This window comes from Heptranchias perlo, chromosome 8 (genome assembly GCF_035084215.1).
Source record: "Heptranchias perlo isolate sHepPer1 chromosome 8, sHepPer1.hap1, whole genome shotgun sequence".
NCBI classification, from domain to species: Eukaryota; Metazoa; Chordata; class Chondrichthyes; order Hexanchiformes; family Hexanchidae; genus Heptranchias; species Heptranchias perlo.
The window spans coordinates 15,465,601-15,488,709 of record NC_090332.1 but is presented as its reverse complement, the minus strand read 5'-3'; the positions used below and the strand labels follow the sequence as shown (position 1 = coordinate 15,488,709).

Genomic DNA, 23,109 nt, shown 5'->3' with positions numbered 1-23,109 from the left:
CCCAGGTCTATGTTGTGTACATTGCTGTGTCACTTCTTCACCCAAAACTTTTTTAAAAATTGAGAAAAAAAAATCAAACCATTAAGCTAAAACCATCAATCATACCAACAATGAAATGCTCAAATAAACTTCAGCAATGTAAGATATATTAATTTTAAACACCTATGAACAACAAAAAGAATCAATAATGACCCCTTCACCCACTGCATTCAAACCCACCAACCATAATTTTAATTTTATTTACCATTTCTGTGAAAGTAGAACTCCAGTGTGATACCTCATTTAAATAATTTTACAACAAAGCTGCAAGCATGTTTTTTGAAATAAAAACAGAAAATGCTGGAAATACACAGCAATGAAAAAGAAAACATGGGTTAATATTTGCAGTGTAACCCTTCATCAGAACTGGAAGCTGGAAGATAAGTGGGACCCTTTAGAGAACTGAATAAAACAGAACCCAGAGGAGAGAACATGTGGTAAAGTCAAGAGACAAGATGTGCTAACCACCTAATCACAAAGTAGTCAGGTCTATTCAATGTTGAAATGTAGTGGCTAAACAAGACCTGTGCTGCTGTATGTACCAACATAACCTAAACTGCAGTGTTAATGGGATTTATTTCAAAAGACATTACAGGGAAGTAGCACACTTTGTGCACATTGCAGCACTATAGCTCAACCAGCTGTTGCATTCTTTCTATATTTTATTGTTCCAAGGCTGAATATCCATTAAAATGTGGCTTTGGTTGAGTTATTTAAGACTGGTATTGGGCATTTTGTGGATTTAAACAAATGTAGTATAAACATTAATGACATTAGCCACAGGTAACTGGATTTGGATAACTGTAGGACTGATATTTACTTTTTCTAAGTCTGGCTCTCGCAATGCTAAGGCAAGTTCATTGTTGTCCATCACAGATGCTGCAGCAACATCCAAAGGAGTGGAACCTCGCATTGAAGGAGACGCTGTTAAGAAAAAATACAGCACGTGAGAAATAGATTTATTAGTGTTTTAGGTATGACAGTGTTGTTCAATATTATATCAGACAAAAGAATTTGGGTGGAATTTGCCTCTCCTTATTCATAATAAAGACTGGAATTTTGCCTCACTTATTAAAGCATTACAGGGATGAGATTTTTTAATAATCTGAACTTTGGCATTGGAACGTTGAACCGATTGAGCAATGCTGACGTCCAGTTTCAGATTCAGTTGAGCTCCCTTGGCATGAAGCTGAGTTCTAAGCATCAAATCCTATTCCAAATCCTCATCTCTGAATACTTAGGATGAATAAATCATTTTGAGTCCATTTGCACCTTCAAGAAATTAGACTATTGGGCTGTTTTCTTCTTGACTTTTCCAATCAATGTCAATGACTGAAAGTAGCTTTATTCACAAAGCACTGATACCTTTTAAAGGCACAAGTGCAGTCCGAAAAGCTTGTATGAATTTCATTCACCTATACTAAGCAATATTAAGTGCACAAGATACCAGCCTATCAGCCCTACCCCTTAAATCCGACAAGGTTGTTCAATCAAAAAATCCAATTGAAGATTTTTCTTTTAAGGGAGATAAATTATGACAGTCCTAAGGAAGTTCAGTGCTGGAGAATGGAAAACTTGACAATTTTTCCATCCAATGGATTATCAAGCATTCCCATGTCATGTATAGTTTGGATTAGATACTGAGATCTTGAAATTATGCAATGGGATAACAGGTACAAATGTTTATCACATCTATTCGAAATTCTTCTATTCCACATTTTAGTGGCAGTATTAACCCATTTGTTTTAATGCCTAATATCAAGCGAGAAATTTGAGACCGACATTTTCAGTACTCAATCGATTAATTTCAAAATTTCAGTTAATTAGTCTGCCCCGACCTTGCACTACAATCTCTGAAGAACATGCCTTACTGGACCAGTGTGACACACCCATTTCCCAACCAATCAACCTTATGGTATCTTTCAACCTTTGCAACTGGTCAATTTAATTTGAATTTTTGCCAAATTGTGCCAATTTTCTGCAGTGTGTTAAGACTCTTCAAAGTCATCCCATCGGTCTGGGCTATGGTTCAGCTCAAGGCCCTGAATTCAAAAAGTAGTATTCTAATTCACTGGCCCACTCAATATCTGGTCTCTAATTCTATTTATTAATAATTTCCATTATCAAAATATAGATGCCTTACTTTTACTTCTATGCAATACATTGTAAAAACCACATTACATTTAGTGCTCAAAGGGTTCAATGAAAACCGCAGACAGTAAATGCATAATCTTTATATTTTACTGCAATTTTCATAAATCACATAATTTCACACCAAATCATGAGTCATTCAGATTTCTTTCAAAGAAAATGACACTGTCCCAATATATGAGGACCAACTAGATCAAAAGTAAATGCTTCATTAATTCATAATACAATAGGGTCTCTAACGGATTATATATCCTTCCCCTCACCTAATCCAACACTGCTGTTTTCCAATAAATAGCTTAAGTGGTCAAACATGGCTTTTTGATTTTGCCTGCTGATTCGGCAGAAATAGCACAGGAAACGACAACAGTTGGCCACCATCTTTGGGAAGATAATTTCCTAAACAAAATGCATTGAGAGAACAAAAGAGTCTTATTATTTTAGAAAACAACTTCAACTGAACAATAATTGATGAGAAATAGAAAGGTCACTTAACATTACAGTGTGCCAATGTCCAGAAATAGCATATATGGTATCTCACCTGGGATGCTTGAAAAGAGGACAATATTTTTCCCTTCAACAAAGCTGTACCCAGAAACTTAATTTGCATCTTTTTCTATTTTGGAAACAGTTGTCTCCAAACCAGGTACTTATGAAAAAAAACTTGGAATGCACCTTTGTGGGGTTTTTTAGTTACTCAAATATACATATTTAATTTTAAAAACTATTAAATGTGTCACATACCAGTGAGAATATTTACTCATCAAAGAAACTTCCTGGGTTCAACTAATATAAGGTATTGGTGAGACCGCACCTGGAATACTGCATACAGTTTTGGTGTCCATACTTGAGAAAAGACATACTTGCTCTCGAGGCAGTACAAAGAAGGTTCACTCGGTTAATCCCGGGGATGAGGGGGCGGACGTATGAGAAGAGGTTGAGTAGATTGGGACTCTACTCATTGGAGTTCAGAAGAATGAGAGGCGATCTTATTGAAACATATAAGATTGTGAAGGGGCTTGATCGGGTGGATGCAGTAAGGATGTTCCCAAGGATGGGTGAAACTAGAACTAGGGGGCATAATCTTAGAATAAGGGGCTGCTCTTTCAAAACTGAGATGAGGAGAAACTTCTTCACTCAGAGGGTAGTAGGTCTGTGGAATTTGCTGCCCCAGGAAACTACATCATTAAATAAATTTAAAACAGAAATAGACAGTTTCCTAGAAGTAAAGGGAATTAGGGGTTACGGGGAGCGGGCAGGAAATTGGACATGAATTTAGATTTGAGGTTAGGATCAGATCAGCCATGATCTTATTGAATGGCGGAGCAGGCTCAAGGGGCCAATTGGCCTACTCCTGCTCCTATTTCTTATGTTCTTATGAAGGGGAACAAAATGGTGCTGGCACAGCCTCAAAAGACTACGAGTTATTTGTAGGTTACAACCAGTTCTTCCACCTAGTTTAGACATAAACTAAAACTCATTACAGTGATAAGTGACCTTTCACCTTATCTACAAGAAAGAATTAATGTTGAATCTTTTTTTTAACTAATCAATTCTCTTTTAAATTACCTATTGGAAATATACATGCAGGAGAAAAAATGTACAGGGAAAGAACAGAGACACTGTGACACTATATATTAATGATGTATAAATCCAGACCCAACTACCTTAGATTCTCCACCTCCAAGCACATTCACCATCACCTCCATCACTGTCTCGTGCATCCCCAGGGCTCTCATTAGATTGGGATGTTGGTAAAATACTTTATTATTCATTATGTCCCTATGTGATAAAAAGCAAAAAAAAATACACTTATTGAGTACAAGGGCATGACTTTAGCTGGGAGCCGGGAACCAAGCCCGTCCCTAGATATTCACGTGGGGAACCTGGAAACCAAATGAGTGCGTCGCAATCTGCGATCGCAACTCAACTGATGGTGAGTATTTACGCTTCCGGGTTTTCCATGCGCCAGGCAGCCAGATTGACATTACCTGTCGGAAGGGAAAGGAGCCGTGAATCAGAGAGGGGGGCAGGAGGGAAGAGAGAGATCATGGGTGCTAGAACAAATTGGGCAGGGGGAGGAGGAAAGAGGTGGGGGGAACGGGCACGACATCGGGTGGGCTTGAAGATCAGGGGAGTCCACCATTGGGCGGGGTCTAGCATCGAAAAAATTGGGCAGGTCCAGCACGGAAGATCAGGGGGTCCAGCATCGGGGGCTTCGGGGGGGTCAGCCAATCGTGGGGTCATGTCAGGCCAGGTGAGCTTTATTATAAATTAGATAGCCAAGTGGTGAAGGATAGGATACCACAGCCTGGTCTTTAGTTGCTTCTGAGCCTTTATTCACAGAGATTCCCCTTACACAAACCACGCCCTAGATAAGCTCTCATATAAAAAGGATACAAGAGAGTCCTCAATTGACACACACCACCTGAATACAATTAACACTAATTGATATAAATCACATGATACAATTAACAAGTTTGTTGGGCCTGGAAGATGCACTCCTGCTCCTTCCTGGCCCACAAGCAGTGCAATAAAGGCACTCACCTCATGGATCCGGCCCTTCCCGCCTATGTTCACCTGATGTGAATTGGAAGTGATGGGAAACCCAAACAGGTAAGGTTAAAGTTGTTTTACTTTTGTAATACACAAAAAAATCAAGTACCTCAACTATTTCAATGAGGTACATTGCCCCTTTAAGTATCGGCCCGCCGGCTTTAAGTGGGGGCAGGACTTCCATGTGTCTGTTGCATATGCACATCAAAACACACCTGGGTCAAACCCGGAATTGGGCACACTGGAGCCGGGATGCGGTCCTGCTCCAAAAAGCTATTATTTTAACCTCCTACCTGCCCCAAACCCACCCATTCATGGGGGTTAAAACCCCAAATGTTTACTAATGGGTATTGGTTAATTGTTCTGAAAATTCTTCTGACATGACAACATTACTGAACCGTTGCCTTTAGAATCTTTCAGCTCGACCTATTTTTAAAAATTTATTATAAGGTACTTTGAACCTCTCAACTTACATAAATAAAATCAATTTTGTAGGATAGCAACCAACATACTGAAGTGAAAACTGTAAACTGAAATTACAGCTGAAAATAAATTACAAAAAGGGGAAAAGGCTATTAACCCACTTGGTAATTATTGCTAGTAAAAATGTTCTAGGTTCTAAGCATATTCTGTCTCCACTTAGATTTTAAACATTGATAGCTTCTGAGATTGTTCCTTTACTCCCATACCTTTGAGAGCTCTCATTTTGAGCATTTTCTCAACTGACCAATCTAATTTACATTTTTTGCTTCAAAAGAGAAATTTACAAATAAAGTGCTGAGCAGTCTGGACATTGTGCAGATTAACAAAGGAGCTTGGAAACAGAACAAACAAGAGGGGAGATTCAGAGTCAAATGAATTTGAAAGTCAGCAGAGAAATGGTTGGGAAACCCATGTTGTGTGCTTCTAAACAAGTCACCATTATATAGTCCCCCAAAGCTTTGTTTAAGGCTAACTAGTTTCATCTCACATTGCACTATTTGTGCTGTAGTGATGACATCTTCTGACTTTTTTTCCATCCACTTAAGATCTATTTTCTCTCCCAAACTGCTCCCTCTCTATTTCAATGACCACCTCTATTCATCATCCAAACCTATCCACTGTTTTGATGATGATTCTACTCTGCATTCAACTTCCTTCAGATTGCATATCCCCAGTCCATACAACCTTCATTCATCACACAGTGCAATAACTGAGTCACTGTATCACGTCTTTAAATGGGGCAATGAAAATCCTGTTTCTTTCAATTTTTCATAGCTCTAGCCAGTCCAATCAACAGCTACCATATCTTACCTATGCTAGACTCCATCCTTAGTTCTTTTCATCTACTGAGATTGTTGTCCTATCTTCTGTGGACACCCACAACTCTTCCATAGCTAAAGCTGCTTGAAAAAAGCTTGCTTTCCTCTTTCATGCCAAACTCATCTTTACACTTTAACAACTCTTAACTCTCTAGAAGCCCCAATTCAAAGACTAAAATACTGCTCCCATATCTGGGGTAACACTTTTAATACCTCTCCGCCACCCCACACCCACCCAACCTCTTCAATAAAAAAAATTGAAGAAGGTTATACATCTAAAATATTAACCATTATTTCCTCTTTACAGATGCTGACTAACCTATTGTGTATTTCCATTTTAATTTCGGATTTCCAGCATTTCCAGATTTTTCCTCTTACAAGGAAAAGTTGTCTAACAGGTGATCCCTCTCTCACTTTTAACCTCCAACCTCTCTCCATCACAACATTTCTTGTCTCTCTCTATTTGAGTAATAGTACTATAGTCAGTGTTTCTCTGAACTCCCCTATCCTAGTTCTCCAAAACTGTAAATACATGCTCTTCCACCTACAATCTCACTGTGCTGAACTCCACACTCAGCACGCAGCCTCCTACTCTAACTCGTTGTCTCCTATGATCTCCAAATGTGAAACTCCCTACTCCTCTCAGTCTTTCCTTCCTCCTACAATCTACAAGGTTTTAAAAACTTGGCGCTCAATTTTAACTCCTCAGCCCGGCTCACACCTCATTTCCCGCGAGTTTCCGGAGAGACACAGATCAGAACTATTCAAATCAGACCCGGGCCTCATGCCAAGGAGTCTGTTGGGCTTTCCCTCCTGCTCCACACCCCACCTGCCCCAAACGCAGCCAGAGTTAAAATCGAAGCTTTAGAGTCAGTTGTTGGAGGACAGTTGTTCTCATTTGCAAAATCTGTTTATTGGAGCAGTTTTCTCAATTCCTTCAGACCTTACAGACCTACGAAATTGAGGTGTTTAACAGTTTGTGATAAATGGTGTCAAGTTACCATTTAAAAAAAAAGGCCTCCCTCAAAATGCTCCAAAAACATAGGCCTTGAAATGACACTGTTAGATGACAGGTAAACAAGCCTAACCCAATTGTCTGAAATTCCTCTCTCCACTACTTTATGGAGACATACACCCACCAACATAAATGGGTTAACACCTCCACCCCAAAAGTAGTTGAAGGAGGAATTTCAGGCAAACATGTTAAGCATTCATATATATATTATTCCAAATATGTATGTATGTATGTGCGTATGTATGTTAAAAATTGTTTTCCAGTTTGAAAAAGATAAATACAAATAGTCAGTAATATTTGAAAAGTGATTCAGCTCAGTACAAAGTCAATTTTCATACCATAGCTCATATATCAACCTTCTGAAGTTACTTGATTTACACAAAGATGATATTTTGTTTACTCACCCAAGCCCACGGATCATCAACTTCTCCTCTTCTTTACCCATTCTGACACTTAGAAGAGATCTGATCTGGCCCAGTGAAGCAAGTAAGTTTATTGTATCCTCCACAGACACTCCATTTATTGTATAGGTCTTGGGTAAAGCACGAACAAGCTCACCAATGCCATCATACTGCCTGTGTAATAACACAAACATGGCTCTAACCAACTCTGGGTCTTCAATCACTGACTCCTGGGCCCAACGTACCATGGTCTCAGATATCAACTGCTGAAGAGTGGCTAAAACAAAAATCAAAATTGGACATTCACTTCAATGGCCTGATTTAAAAATCCTGTAAATACCTTGACTAACATGCAAATTAATCATATATAATACATAATACAAGTAATGGTGAACTTGTATTGGTGTATGCAAGTCTGGTGGTGATATGCAAATTTTTTGTCTGTTCTGACCTTTTACTTAGAGTCCACATACATCTTCTAAGTTTGAGGGGCAGTGCTTTCCCAACATTGGAAACTATTCATCAGATTTTAATCCACTCGGTATCTCACAATTGAACCTTATAATCTCAAAACTTTTTTAATATATCCCTTACAATTAACTTACTTCCGTTTTTGTCAATACTTTTACATGTTTAAGAAAGTAAGTAAGTCCGTCCAACATGTCTAGGCCAAGAAACCACACAGCAACCAGGACCAATGTCATTCTGGAACCAACCAGATTGAATACCACATTGTCACCGAAACCTGATTGCTCTGAGCTCTGCCAGCTGCATTTTCATTTATGAATTGAGAGAGAGAGAGAAACTACAGGAGAAGGATTTCTAGGGTAAATACAAGGGGAGAAGTTTCTATAGTATGCAAGAAAAGGGTGGGTCACGATCTTGGAGCACTGAAACTATAGGTAATCACTTGCGACATATTTGGGAAACAAACACTGACTGGGCTTCTTTGCCTCCTGCTCCACTGGATTCTCTATCTCCTTTTTCTTTAAGTAGGTCACTTTTTCCACCAGGCTCATAAGCCGACCCCTGATTGTGGAGTCACTGTCATTGTTATTCGCTTCTTCTTCTTCAAGCTCAATACCTGAAACAGAGTAAATTAAACTTCATTTTAGCACCTGAAATCCCATCCAAATTAACAGCAGTTGGAAAACAAACCACAGAAGGGAGCTCCCTTAGTTATTTTAAATTGTCTATTTAATTCTGCGAAGAAAGTTATGCAATGGCAGGGGATGGATTAATTGCTAAGTAATCATTAAGATTAAAGACTCTGTCAATAAAATGTCTTAAGCTTGTCAATAACCAGCTAGTAAAATTTGCTAGCAGAAAATGATTGCTTCAGTTTACATGATGTCAACAAATGCTGGAAGCATATTGCAAAATTAGATCAACAATTTTTTTTACTAGTTCCAGATATTTTTGATAGGTATTCTCGTTTCATAAATACACCTGATGTAGGGAAAGTCAAGATTTATCAATGAATCTTTAATCAACCGAGACTTATCAGCAAAACATCAACTGCAAGTAAATACATTAGTTTCATGAAGGTCGATTTTCACTCCTTTCACCTGGCAGTAATGGCCTCAAAATGGGGTCGGTAGCCATCCTGCCCCGTTAACACTGACAATGCGGCTGGCACCATTTTAAAAGGGACCTACCTCTGGGTGTCCAAAGCACCCGCCTGTTTCAGGCGATAGGTCCCTTTTAATATGGAAATCGGGATTCTATGAACAGGTCAGAGCCTGCTCAAGTTTCCCTTGAGCAAATTACAGCTTTTTACTTACTGTCCATAATTGTTTAGCTAAGTGTCAGAAGATGGCACAGAAGCTAATTTTTTTTTCTGTGAGAATCTCAATGCATTTCACTAGTTATTGGTGATTTTCACACTTGAATTTTAAAATTCAACTATGAATGTTTTTTGTTTTGAATAATTACAATGACTCAATGACTCTAGTGACAATTACTAGAATCTTTCATGCCCTTCTAAAAAAAATAAATAGGTATTCATTGATTATTCACTGCACTCCTTGTAGTTTTATTGCATTTTTCTCGTAGCATGGCATTTACTGCCATTGTATAATAGGTTTATCTATAGTAGCCTGGTTTAATGGGGAGCCCATTATTTCAGATACCATATGAATTAGGCTTTGTTTTCCTAAGTATGTTCTCAGTTGTAATAAAGATATGTCAAAGTAAACACTGCAGAAACACTGACCACAATGAGCCATGAGATCTTCATGGAAATCCAACAGTTCTTCACGTACTTCTATGGGGCAAGGACACTCACGTCTGTCATTTTTAAAACTCAGCAGCATGTTAATCTAAAAATAAAACAAATAGATTAATCGTATAACTAAGCTGTCATATTGCTGGTATACAAACTATTTTGCATGTCCACTGTATAAATTAAGAGGCACAATCTTCAAAAATATCATAAATGCATTTGGGCTTTCCATTCTTTTCCCATTTGAAACAGTCTTGTGACTTATTTGTGTTGGGAATGTACAGAAATGTTCAAGATTTGCTGCGGGTTATGAAGGGCATTATGGTTAGTTTGTCACACTCCTGAGTCATATTCTTGTGATTTTGTTGTGCCTCCTCCAAATGATATTCTTAGAATAGGCTGTCAATTTAGAAAGGGCTTAAAAAAATTCTAGTCTACAGATATGTGTTTCATACATTAAACATGAGAAAATCTTGAAAGCTGTATGGTATATATAAAGACCTTTAAAACTGGTTTTTAGCAACTTCCACCAATAAATGCCCAGATTTTTGCAGATCAGTAAAAACCTATCTCCACCTGCTTCTCACCTTCAAAGACAAGAATTCTCCCTGCTCCCAGTGGATCCTGAGATGAGCGCGCGTTGTGCTGGTGATGTCGTCACACATGTCACTAGCGCAATGCACGCATATCCCAGGACCCGACTTTCAGCGACAAATTCTGGAAGGGAAGCAACTTTAGGTAAGTTATTGCTCATAGGCTGTTTAAAAACAGGAAGAAAAGTTTAAGTATTGATCTTCCCAAACCCCAAGCAACTTCAGAAATACTCAAAATTTCAGAAATGTCAAAGTAGAAAAAAAATTTACTGAGTTGATACCACTGACCCATAGAATTAAGGCTGTTTGCAACTGCTACGAAATTGGAAAGAAAGAAAAAAAGAACTTGCATTTTTATAGTGCCTTTCACGACCTCAGTATGTCTCAGTGCTTTACAGCCAATTAAGTGCCTTTTGAAGTGTAGTCACTGTTATAATGTAGGAAACGCAGCAGCCAATTTGTGCACAGCAAGGTTCCACAAACAGCAATGATATCATGATCAGATAATCTGTTTTAGTGATGTTGATTGAGAGGTAAATGTTGGCCAGGACACCAAGGAGAACTCCAGGGCTACCCTGACACCGGGGAAGAACTCCCCAGAATGGTACCATGGTATCTTTTATATCCACCTGAGAGAGCAGATAGGGCCCCGGTTTAACATCACATCCTAAAGACGGCACCTCCAACAGCGCAGCACTCTCCCTCGGTACTGCACTGGAGTGTCTGGACGTTGTGCTTAAGTCTCTGAAGTGGGACTTGAACGCACAATCTCTTGAATCAGAGGTGAGCATGTTACCACTGAGCCATGGTTGTCACCTTAGAATAAAATCTTTCGCTGTATTGGATCCTGCAATGCAAAATTAAAAGGAGCCTCGCGGATTAGTGGGGTTGGAGCTGTTCACCAGGGGAACTCCCCTGCTCTTCTTCAAATGGTGCCATGGGATTTTTTACATTCACCTGAAATGGCAGATCAGGCCTCAGTTTAACATCTCATCTGAAAGACGACTCCTCCAACAGTGCAGCTCTCACTCAGCACTACGCTGAAATGTCAGCCTAGATTGTGTACTTGTCTCTGGAGTTGGGTTTGATCCCACAACCTTCTGATTGTGTTCAGGAGTGCAATCACTAAGCAAGGCTGGTACTTTGTATTTTAAAGGTGGGTGGATTGCTTAAATAAGTTTCAGTCTGAGAAGTTGAGAGTTAGCCAGTTACCTCTCACTGCTCACCGATGCTTAGTTTGGGTTCCGCCAGGACCACTCAGCTCCAGACCTCATTACAGCCTTGGTCGAAATATGGACAAAAGAGCTGAATTCCAGAGGTGAGGTGAGAGTGACTGCCCTTGACATCAAGGCAGCATTTGACAGAATGTGGCACCAAGGAGCCCTAGTAAAATTGAAGTCAATGGGAATCAGGGGGGAAAACTCTCCAATGGCTGGAGTCATGCCTAGCACAAAGGAAGATGGTAGTGGTTGTTGGAGGCCAATCATCTCAGCCCAGGACATTGCTGCAAGAGTTCCTCAGGGCAGTGTCCTAGGCCCAACCATCTTCAGCTGCTTCATCAATGACCTTCCCTCCATCATTAGGTCAGAAATGGGGATGTTCACTGATGATTGCACAGTGTACAGTTCCATTTGCAATCCCTCAGATAATGAAGCAGTCTGAGCCCGCATGCAGCAAGACCTGGACAACATCCAGGCTTGGGCTCATAAGTGGCAAGTAACATTCGCGGCTGACAAGTGCCAGGCAATGACCATCTCCAACAAGAGAGAGTCTAACCACCTCCCCTTGACATTCAACGGCATTACCATCGCCGAATCCCCCACCATCAACATCCTGGGGATCACCATTGACCAGAAACTTAACTGGACCAGCCACATAAATACTGTGGCTACGAGAGCAGGTCAGAGGCTGGGTATTCTGCGGCGAGTGACTCACCTCCTGACTCCCCAAAGCCTTTCCACCATCTACAAGGCACAAGTCAGGAGTGTGATGGAATACTCTCCACTTGCTTGGATGAGTGCAACTCCAACAACACTCAAGAAGCTCGACACCATCCAGGACAAAGCAGCCCGCTTGATTGGCACCCCATCCACCACCCTAAACATTCACTCCCTTCACCAGCGGCGCACCATGGCTGCAGTGTGTACCACCCACAGGATGCACTGCAGCAACTCGCCAAGGCTTCTTCGACAGCACCTCCCAAACCCGCGACCCCTAACACCTAGAAGGACAAGGGCAGCAGGCACATGTGAACAACACCACCTGCACGTTCCCCTCCTAACTTGGAAATATATCGCCGTTCCTTCATCATCACTGGGTCAAAATCCTGGAACTCCCTTCCTAACAGCACTGTGGGAGAACCTTCACCACACGGACTGCAGCGGTTCAAGAAGGCGGCTCACCACCACCTTCTCAAAGGCAATTAGGGATGGGCAATAAATGCTGGCCTTGCCAGCGATGCCCACATCCCATGTCCGAATAAAAAAAAAACTAAATAATGATAGAACACCCTGGTAGTACAGCAAGATGGTGGGAGTAGTAAGGTATAAAAAAAGCATAAGTAGTAAAAAGAAAGGATGGACTTTCCATTCGATCGAAGAATAATCCACACCAATATTTCAAAAGCTCAAACTTTATAAAACTTTACAAATTTATTCAAACGTAATGTAAAAATTAAGACTTTGAAAATCAGCAAGTTATTTGATACTTTCAATAAGATTGTTTAAATAAGGCAAAAATAATGAGACTCATCAAAAATCTGAGACTTATAAAGTCAACATTAAACTATCCACTCCAGCTGTGCCGGTTTCCTTACCTGCTCCTGTGGAGGTGATCGAAACTCTTTTGTTTTCTTAGCAGTCAATGCAGCAGACATATTTAATGCCTGCATCACTTCGTTATATCGGAACCTTTGGTTTTCCTGAAGCTTTGCCACAAAATCATCTGAAAAGGCGACAATGGCTTCAATCCGATGGCGGAGTTGACAGTCACACAAATACTGCAAAAGGTGGCACATCTGGGGAAAAGGAAGTAATAATATCAACACGTCATGTATTTACATCGCCAGTATCTCTTTCTGTTAGCTGGTGCAAACTATGTAAAAATAGTGGAATGCTACCTGCTTCATATTACTTTTTTCATATTCATATTCTGCAAGGGAATTGCCCTGCAATGGTTTCACAGCAGCTTAAAATAAAAATTGTTCCGACAGAGAATTTTTTTATTGTGGACTATTGAAAGAAATTCCCTTTTGCAAATATATTTAATTGTTTCATTTTAAATTATTAGCAAGGTTTAAGGGGAAATTGAGATCAGCTGCAATATTTCTGAATGATACCGATGTCCATTCTGTACTGCTAGTTCCTATCAACCACACAGAAAACCACAAACACTGTTGGCATCTCAACATCTCCAATTTATTAATTTCTTGTAAATTATCTTTTCCATTTTCTCACTTCCCTTTTTCTGGGTCCCGATGCAGCATATTCTCACTGGGGACAAAGGTCAAGTGGCCATTTGCTAAGACTCCATGAATGTCACTGTTATCTGGATTCTGTCTGTATCCCCTTCTCCACAACAATGACACAGCTGAGATAGGGAGCTCAATATAGGGGAAGGTTTGCTCTGGTTGCTCTTTGAAGCACTATTGTTAGCATACATTTATAGTTCCACTACAATATCAGAGAAAATCTTCTCCCCATATGGGGAATCAGTGGTTAAAACTTACATTTTATTACAGTGAAATGTAGCTCTGCTTCCACAATCTCCTATCTTTAATCAATATATATTTCTGGAACTATTTGTTTTGAGAAAGACTCATTTTTCCTTTATTATCTTCAAACTAATCAGGCAGTGCAAGAAAACCTACAGTATCTGCCTTCTGTGTGGTAATCCTTTAAGGTTATCCATAATTAAAAGGGTCGCATCACAGATAAGTGATGACAGTCACTTTGGGCCACACATCTCCAAATCTTCAATCAAATGTCTTCTTTTTTCACTTTGCATATGATATAATGTGTCAAAGGAACATGCACTATTAACTGCAAAGAGCTTGATAAATGTTAAATAAACTACCTGCTGGGGAAACACACTTACACCAAAATGGGTATGAAATCCATTAACCTTTTGCCCAGGGACATTTATTTTAACAGAAAAGGCCATCCAACTCAATTGAAACTGCTTGTTTGTTTTTTGCTGCGAGCAAAGAGATCAGAACTTTATGCTTCATTAATGAAGCGCAAGATTCTGATTTGTTTTGAGAAAGTATATATAAATTTAGAATTTTAGCTGCAATCTTTGGAATGATCCACAGAAGGAAAATCATTGCAGATTTTCACACATGATAAAATTCTAAAGTTCAATAAATAAAAGTCTTCATTCTCAATACTAATACGTGTTAGAAGAAAGTTTGGGCAAAAATATAGATTGTATCAAATAAAGTACATCCGCTTAGCATAAATCAGTGACTCTACTTAAGTCAAAATGTCAGGTCTACTCAGATGAGTTATGACAATTTATATTATTAAATATCATTAAAAATATTTAGTCAGATCATGTGCCATTGACTGCTCATTGAAGCAAACCGATTGATCCGTGGGGATTTGACTACTAATATATTACCAATCAAGTGGTTGCCAAGGACCAATTCTGCACTCCCACTCACTAACTGGTCTCCCTGCTTTCTGTAAGCCTCCTGGCCTCTCTCAGCTTTCTCACTCCAGGCGGCCAGCTCCACCTCACGGTCTCTCCGCTCTTGCCACCCCCCCCCCCCCCCCCACCTCCTGCACCCCCCCCTCCCAGGCTCAGGCAATGATGCATGGTTTCCCTCTCTTACCCAAGCTCAGCCCTGTTACTTGACATCTTAGGAACATAGGAATATAGGAACAGGAGAAGGCCATTCAGCCCCTCGAGCCTGCTCCGCCATTTGATAAGATCATGGCTGATCTGTGATCTAACTCCATAAACCTGCCTTTGGCCCATATCCCTTAATACCTTTGGTTGCCAAAAAGCTATTATCTCAGATTTAAATTTAGCAATTGAGCTAGCATCAATTGCCATTTCCCTCTTGGACCTTATACTTCCCTCAGCCCTGAGTCCTGTTCCTTAAATTTGCCTGTTACCATGTGACAATAAGTCTGGGGGCTAATGAGTCGGTGAGTGGGCTCTGGAAGAGAAACAAAGAAAGAACTTGCATTTATATATCACCTTTCAGAGACTAGAGCACAAAATCTAGGCTGACACTCCAGTGCAGTACCTAGGAAGTGCTGCACTGTCTGAGGTGCCATCTATCAGAGGTGCATTTATACAGTGCCTTTCACTATCTCAGGTTGTCTCAAAGCGCTTTACAGCCAATGAAGTACTTTTGAAGTGTAGTCACTGTTGTAATGTAGAAAACACAGCAGCCAGTTTTCACACAAAGGTCCCACAAACTGTAATGTGATAATGACCAGATAATCTATTTTAGTGATATTTGTTGAGGGATAAATATTGGTCAGGGAAGAACTCTGCTGCTCTTCTTCAAAATAGTGCCAAGGGATCTTTTACATCCACCTGAGAGGGCAGACAGGGCCTCAGTTTAATGTCTCATCTGAAAGACTGCACCTCCGTCAGTGCAGCACTCCCTCAGTACTGCATTGGAGTGTCAGCCTAGATTTTGTCTTCAAGTCTTTGGAGTGGGGCTTGAACCCACAACTTCTGACACAGAGGCAAGAGTGCTGCCACTGAGCCACGGCCGACACCTTATGCTGTGGGTCAAAGGCTACTAGATATGGATTGAAGCTGATTAAAGTAATTTTACTTTTGTTTTATATTCGTTCATGGGATGTGGGCACCTCTGGCGAGGCCAGCATTTAATGCCCATCCCTAATTGCCCTTGAGAAGGTGGCGATGAGCTGCCATCTTGAACCGCTGCAGTCCGAGTGGTGAAGGTTCTCCCACAGGTAGGTAGGGAGTTCCAGGATTTTGACCCAGCGACGATGAAGGAACGGCGATATATTTCCAAGTCGAGATGGTGTGTGACTTGGAAGGGAACGTGCAGGTGGTGTTGTTCACATGTGCCTGCTGCCCTTGTCCTTCTAGGTGGTAGAGGTCGCGGGGTTGGGAGGTGCTGTCGAAGAAGCCTTGGCGAGTTGCTGCACTGCATCCTGGTACACACTGCAGCCACGGTGCGCCAGTGGTGAAGGGAGTGAATGTTTAGGGTGGTGAATGGGGTGCCAATCAAGCAGGCTGCTTTGTCCTGGATGGTGTCGAGCTTCTTGAGTGTTGTTGGAACTGCACTCATCCAAGCAAGTGGAGAGTATTCCATCACACTCCTGACTTGTGCCTTGTGGTGGATGGTGGAAAGGCTTTGGGGAGTCAGGAGGTGAGTCACTCGCCGTAGAATACCCAGCCTCTGACCTGCTCTTGTAGCCACAGTATTTGAACCCTTCAGCTGCCTGTGAGAGACTTCCATTTCATCAGGTTGAATTGATGCTCAGCTCCCAAAATTGGAAGGGATGGTGGGTTGGATTTTATAAGAGCTTTGTGTAAAGGGGGTGAATAACGTGAAGTTGTGTGACACGTGCTGACTTCCACCTGTGAATTCCTGATGGGCACTCCTATCATGTTAGGAGCATTAATTTGTAAAATCTACCCCATCATATCAAGCAATTTTTTATCCTTTTCTCTAATGTACATAATCCAATATCTTACGACTATAATCATAGCAAAGAACGTAACTCAGGAGTCATCTCCTAGACTCAAATTGCTCTCATCTGCATTATCTAATTCTTCAATCTCCTTTTGGCAATAAGGTGACATTATGTTAGGACATAAATTTTTAGCCATACTATGTTTGCGTGCTAACCCACTGCATGATCCAGTCCCCTGCATGAACATAAATTTGAAACTCAAGCAAACAGTATGGTTCAATAGTTCAAGGAGATACGTTTTGTGGGTGTCTCACAAAAGCACAATTGAGCAATTTTACTAAAATGTGCACTGTTCAGCCCACATACTAAGCATTAATTCACATCCTGCTTCAATAAATTACTTATATTTCATTATTTCGCAGGGAGGGGGAAGTACAAGGCTTGCCTGACAGGCATACAATACCAATATCTCCTTAAGATAAGACTTTGAAACACCTACGGGTGAGAATCCTGTGGGAGAAGATCCAAATCATAGCAGATAGTGCTGCCTGACTGGTACCTAATTAGTGAAGTAATAATATCTTCAGTAAAAAATGGGTAATTAGTTAATAATTAATCACACCAGAAGTCAATGAAGACTGTTTCTTGCAAGTTTCATGTGATTTTTTGCTACAATTTTACAAGTGTCATTTGTATTTATTTGCAGACTTAGAGAAAAGTGGGTGCTAAATTGGGCAATGTAGCGCCCATTGTTTCGGCACTACACGGCCTCTCCGACATCCAAGATGGCGTCTTGGATGCGCACGCACGTTTCCTGCGTGACGTGCGCCAGACGCCATCTTGGTATAGGAGTTAGCGCAGGCGCAGATAACGAACGCTGGAAGCATGTAAAGTAGGGAGAAAATAGCTTCAATCAGTGTGCCAGGCTGATTTAAAGTGATAAGTCCCAAAATGGTGTCTAACGCTCAACTCAATGCACAGTCTTAACCCCGACCATCTGAATGTCTCTTAGAGTGCCTGGAGGACCCCTCACCAACGCTACTTAAAGGGACCATGCAGGATTTACCGGTTAGTGGCTAGATTATTGCTTCAAGATTGGCTGCCAAGACATTTATAACTGTTTTTGGAGGTCTCCTAGACTTGAATACTGGGACGCGGGGACATAGCCTAACATTTAGAGCCAGGACATGCAGGAGTGAAGTTAGGAAATGCTTCTACATGCAAAGAGTGGGAGGCGTTTGGAACGCTCTTCTGCAGACGGCAGTTGATGCTAGCTCTCTTGTGAATGTTAAATCTGAGACTGATAGATTTCTGTGAACCAAGGGTATTAAGGGATATGGGTATATGGAGTTAGGTCACAGGTCTCATTGAATGGCGGAACAGGCTCGAGAAGCTAAATGCCACTGCCACTTGCTGCCTCTTGCTATGCACCACCTTCTCCTGCAAGAAAGCAGGACGTGTGTCTGGGTGATGTGCCTGTCATTGTTGAATAGCTGCTAGTGTGTGTGGCCTGTGAGTTGTGGGTGGGCGGCTTGCAGCAGTGGTAATGTGTAAGAATGAGAGGAAGCATCTGATTGAAAGAGTTGAGCACTGATGGAAAGAGATAATTGATATGTGGGGGATGGGGGTGTAGTGCGTGGTGCAGTTGGTAGGAGACGCCACTTGACAGTTGACCTCACTCACTCACCTTGACCACTCACGTCAAAGCATTGAACTTCTTCCTGCATTGCATCCATGTTTATGATGCTGTGCGCCTGGCATTGACTTCGTCCCCCGCTGCCTCCCACTGACTTTTGAGTGTATGTCTGGAGGGCCTTTTGCCACCGCCTCCCCCCCCCCCCCCCTCCCCCCACCCTCACCCCGCGGATATAGGGTGTCTCTCCTTCTGTCCACCTCTTGCACCAAGGTCTCTAGTGCATCAGCAGAGAACCTTGGTGCATGCAGTCTCGCAGGCTTGGTACCAACTCAGATCAGCAGATTGGTGAGGTCTGGTGTGCAGAATGTAGGGTGTAAGATGTAAGATTTAGTAGTGTGCAACCTTTATTCAATGAGTTAACATAACTCATCACTGTGTAAACATAGGGATGGGACCTGCATCTGTGTTTTACGTGTGTGATGTCTAATCTCCGTTCAGACTTCATGCAGACAGTAGACTGTTATTTTCAGCAAATAACAGGTACCAGCTACCTTTAAGAGATTTCTAAGAAACATTCTCCCTTTAAGAGATTGTGCTCCCTCTGGTGGTGGACGGTGCGAATTGCACTGATTCCACGTGCAAAGCCTGGAAAGGAAGGTTGATTGCAGGTAAGCCCTCGGGTGGGTCCAAACTTGCGTCCTGCCTGCGTAGGGTCCATCAGGCGTGGGGTAGTATTGCGTTACCCCCGCCCAAAACGGACCCTTATCCAACTTTTCCCCCAGAATCTTTTTTAATCTCAATTTTGCATGCACTGAACTAAATATTTCAAGATTCATTAGAAAATGACGATGTATCTAAACCCCTTTTGATCTCACACCTTCCAATGGAGCTAGTCAGGGACACACTCTGATTTATTTAATCTCCTGAATAAACTGCATATAAAATATCCAAGAGGATAAAACTCTCAAATTTCTCCCTGATTTCTTCCAAACCACCCAAGTGAAAGATTCAAACTGATGTAAAGCCATCAGCAATGGTTTGGATCGACATTACCACAATAATGCTGCTTAAAGTCTAACCACAGAAGTGTGCGGGATCAGATGACCTTCGATCCTCAGCTCTAGTCTCAGAGCTGAGAACGACAGAGTAGAGTTACTACAGTTTGGGTGGACGGACACCAGCCTGACCTTATTTAAATGTTTTTATTTTTCCAACTTTCTTCCCTCCCTCTCCAATCCTGAAGGCATTGTTTCAGTGTGGGGATTCTCTTGCGCATCCCCGATTTTCATCGCTCTACCATTGGCGGCCATGCCTTCAGCTACCTAGGCCCTGAGCTCTGGAATTCCCTCCCTAAACCTTTCCACCTTTCTTACCTTCTTTAAGACACTCCTTAACACCTACCTCTTTGACCAAGCTTTTGATCACCTGTCTTAATATCTCCTTATGTGGCTCGGTGTCAAATTTCGTTTGATAACATTCCCGTGAAGCACCTTAGGATGTTTTACATTAAAAGTGCTATATAAATGCAAGTTGTTGTTGTTGATATGGCTCGACAGGAAACATCTCTGGTAGTCACTCAAGTGGCCATTCTTCATCTGTGAGCCTTGACTATCAGTGGCAGCAGGGTATTTGACCAGAAGGAGGAGGGGAGGAATCACAGCTGAACTCAATCATGTCCTCACCGGATATCCAAACATGCAAAGTTCCAATAGGGATCGCAGGATAGCAATCAGGTGCAGGAACCCTAGCCTTTATTTTTCCTAACCCAGAGACACTGAGACCATTTGTAGCACCCCATACGAACATCTGTTGAGGTTGGCTAATTCAGAAAAGATAAGGGGATCAAATCTGGGACTGATTTAAATGTCTAAATCATTTAAAACCTCGAAGATCAGGAAACCAAAAGCAGTTCTTGTCACTGATTATGTTGTATGAAAATAGGTTTCAAATTTTTAGATTTTAAAGAATAACTCCATCTTTAAATGTTTGATTTATTGCTCACCTGCACGAATATCGGGGCAGACCTTGACTTATGATAGCAACTCGACAGCATGTTTTATATCCCTCCCAATTTTTATTTAAAATTTAAGTCGACTCACTATCACCCATTTTACACTATCACACAAAGTCAAGATCTACCCCAATATTTGTGTAGGTGAGTAATAAGTCAAAGATCTCCTCCATTCTGTCCTACTGCTTTGTTGCAAAGAAACTGAACTTGGAACGCCGTTGTTTTTTTAATATAATTAAAGCATCCTTTTGTCCTCTACCAACAGTGTTCCTGAGTCAATAAATGGGCAGGTTTCTTAATGTCCCACTGCAGCCGTCTCCTCTTTCTCCTACCCTGGCAGCAGTGGACTCCCTCTTGGTGGTAGAGATTCCACTGGAAGCCCGCCCCACATGAATAACGGGCGCTGACCCAGGAAGTTGGGTAGCTGAGGAACGTCCTGTCCTGACCCTACTCTGGTAGTAGGAGGGAGATTCACCCTGGGAGTCTCAATATCATTGTTGCTTTACAAAACAAAAACAATTACAAAAATTGATAAGTTTGTGCTCCAATCTGGAACTTCACCGACCAGAACCATGAAGCATGAAAACCACACACCGTAAAATTAGCATGGAATTGTGGAAAGCACCTGACCAAATTCCTGATATGTGCTCCAATTGGCCGAAGCGCCACACCAAGCGTGCAAATTCATAAAATTGCTCCTGTAATGTCCTTCTTATACCGACTTCAGTTTTTTTTTTAAGTACAGATGACAAATGAGAAAACTAGCTTGGGGAGTTGCTAACTCAGTGTGAGGAGATTTGAACTGACACCTACAAAATTACAATTATTAACCTAGGGTCTTTCTGCTTCAGTTGTGCATCACAAGTCAATTTGCTCATACTTTAAGACTCAGCATACTCTACAAGCCAGTGCACAGATGGTGTCATAGAATTACTTGAAATTACAACATGAAACAGGCCATTCAGCACATCCAGTCGGTGTTTGTGTTTATCCTCCACATGAGCAGCAGTCCGAATCTCATGAGCTCATATCTCCGTATCCTCTTCCCTTTGACCACCTATCTATCCTATTCTTGCATGTCGACATATTCTCTGCTTCAATCACTAACTCTAGTAGTGCATTCCACTACCTCACAACCTTCTGTGCAAAATGGTTTCTCCTGTGTGCCATCAGCACAATTTAAACACAAATACATTGAAATTGCTCTGTGCGTAATCAGTCACAAGTACATTAACACGTTTATATAAAATTCCTCTGTCTGCTATTTTAACAAAGGTGTTGCCCTGTTTAAAATAGATAGATTAGGGACATTGTTAATATACCAGGCAAAGGAATTTCATACCGACATGTTAACTCATTCATTGCCATTATCGCATAAAACAATTTCAGACCCAAGGGTTTCTAAAAATCAACAGAAACTAAAGGAGAAGAAAATGACTGAAGTCTATGAGAGCGCTTTGTAATTAATTAAATTTTCAAAGATTCTTCTGCAGGATACGCAAACAAAATTTGCCAGGAAAGTAATGGTTGTCCCAAAAATCCAATGTAACATACAAAATATCAAATTATATAAAATTATATATTAAATACAATTAGCATTGAGAATCCTACAGTCTAGTTTCTAGAATAGTGGCACCTACTTATTCAGGTATCACCTCTAATAGGCAAGAGCACATCAACATTTAGATACGATTTTCTTTCAAGCATTACCTGAAGTTTAACTGGCTCCGGGAGCTTCATCTGCAGTAGCCCTTCTTTGGGAACTTGTTCAGCTTTGAATTCTTCGTCTCCTCCTTCTGTTTTCTGTTCACCTTTACTTACATCCTTTTCATTCATTATATTTTCTTCTGTTGTCCCAGTATCTTCAGCAAACACACTGGCTTCGATCAGCTGCAAAATATGTTTCAAGTCCTCACTGCAGAAGATACCCATTATAAGGAGCGTGTAAAAGAGTTTGATAAGGGGGACAAAAAGGAATTCAGTGGTGCCACCAACTGGGTCTCGGACATGGAGACTGCCTTCCTGCACGGCTTCCGTCAGCATTTCGATAGTTTTGGCCTTCAAGATGTCCAGTGGAAATTCTGGGCTATACTGGAGGCATTCCCCAGTCATGGTGACAAAACTGGGTGAGGAAAACTGCATTCTAGGCCTGAGTGAGGTGCTGAGGCCAACTCCAGGGACAGCATGATTTTGGTTATCATCTGGGAACAAAGTAATACTCTTGGTCTCGTCTGTCATAGGAACGATGAATTCATTGTTCATCATCAGCCTAGCAGTGGCATAGGTGCTAAGATAAGTGTCAATGAGCAAATCATAATAACCTGTTCGCAGCAAACCAGGTACATATTTGTTTTCTATTGCGTACAGCAATTGAGACTCATCCACGTGGCTGCACAGGGCATGTTCCACTCGGTTATTGCCCAGAGCACAAACTGCGGAATACAAACGCAAGGTATGGTAGTGAAATTTCAGCAGGTCCTCATGCTCTGTGAGCTCCAAGATATCCAAAGCCCTACATATCATAAAGAATCAAAGGAAAGGTTAATGTTTACAGGA

The 23,109-nt window shown here is 41.2% G+C and overlaps 1 protein-coding gene across 1 annotated transcript in view; it reads right to left on the bottom strand.

Annotated features, from left to right (window-relative positions):
* Nucleotides 1-23,109, bottom strand: part of ryr2a (ryanodine receptor 2a (cardiac)) — a 471,729-nt gene that overhangs the window by 177,460 nt on the left and 271,160 nt on the right. Inside the window, exons 39-46 of the mRNA XM_067988444.1 lie at nt 22,264-23,065; nt 13,093-13,293; nt 9,676-9,781; nt 8,401-8,544; nt 7,464-7,737; nt 3,855-3,969; nt 2,454-2,586; nt 860-963 (exon numbers count right to left, since the gene is read on the bottom strand). Coding sequence (XP_067844545.1) covers nt 860-963; nt 2,454-2,586; nt 3,855-3,969; nt 7,464-7,737; nt 8,401-8,544; nt 9,676-9,781; nt 13,093-13,293; nt 22,264-23,065 — 1,879 coding nt within the window. The remainder of the gene's footprint in view (nt 1-859; nt 964-2,453; nt 2,587-3,854; nt 3,970-7,463; nt 7,738-8,400; nt 8,545-9,675; nt 9,782-13,092; nt 13,294-22,263; nt 23,066-23,109) is intronic.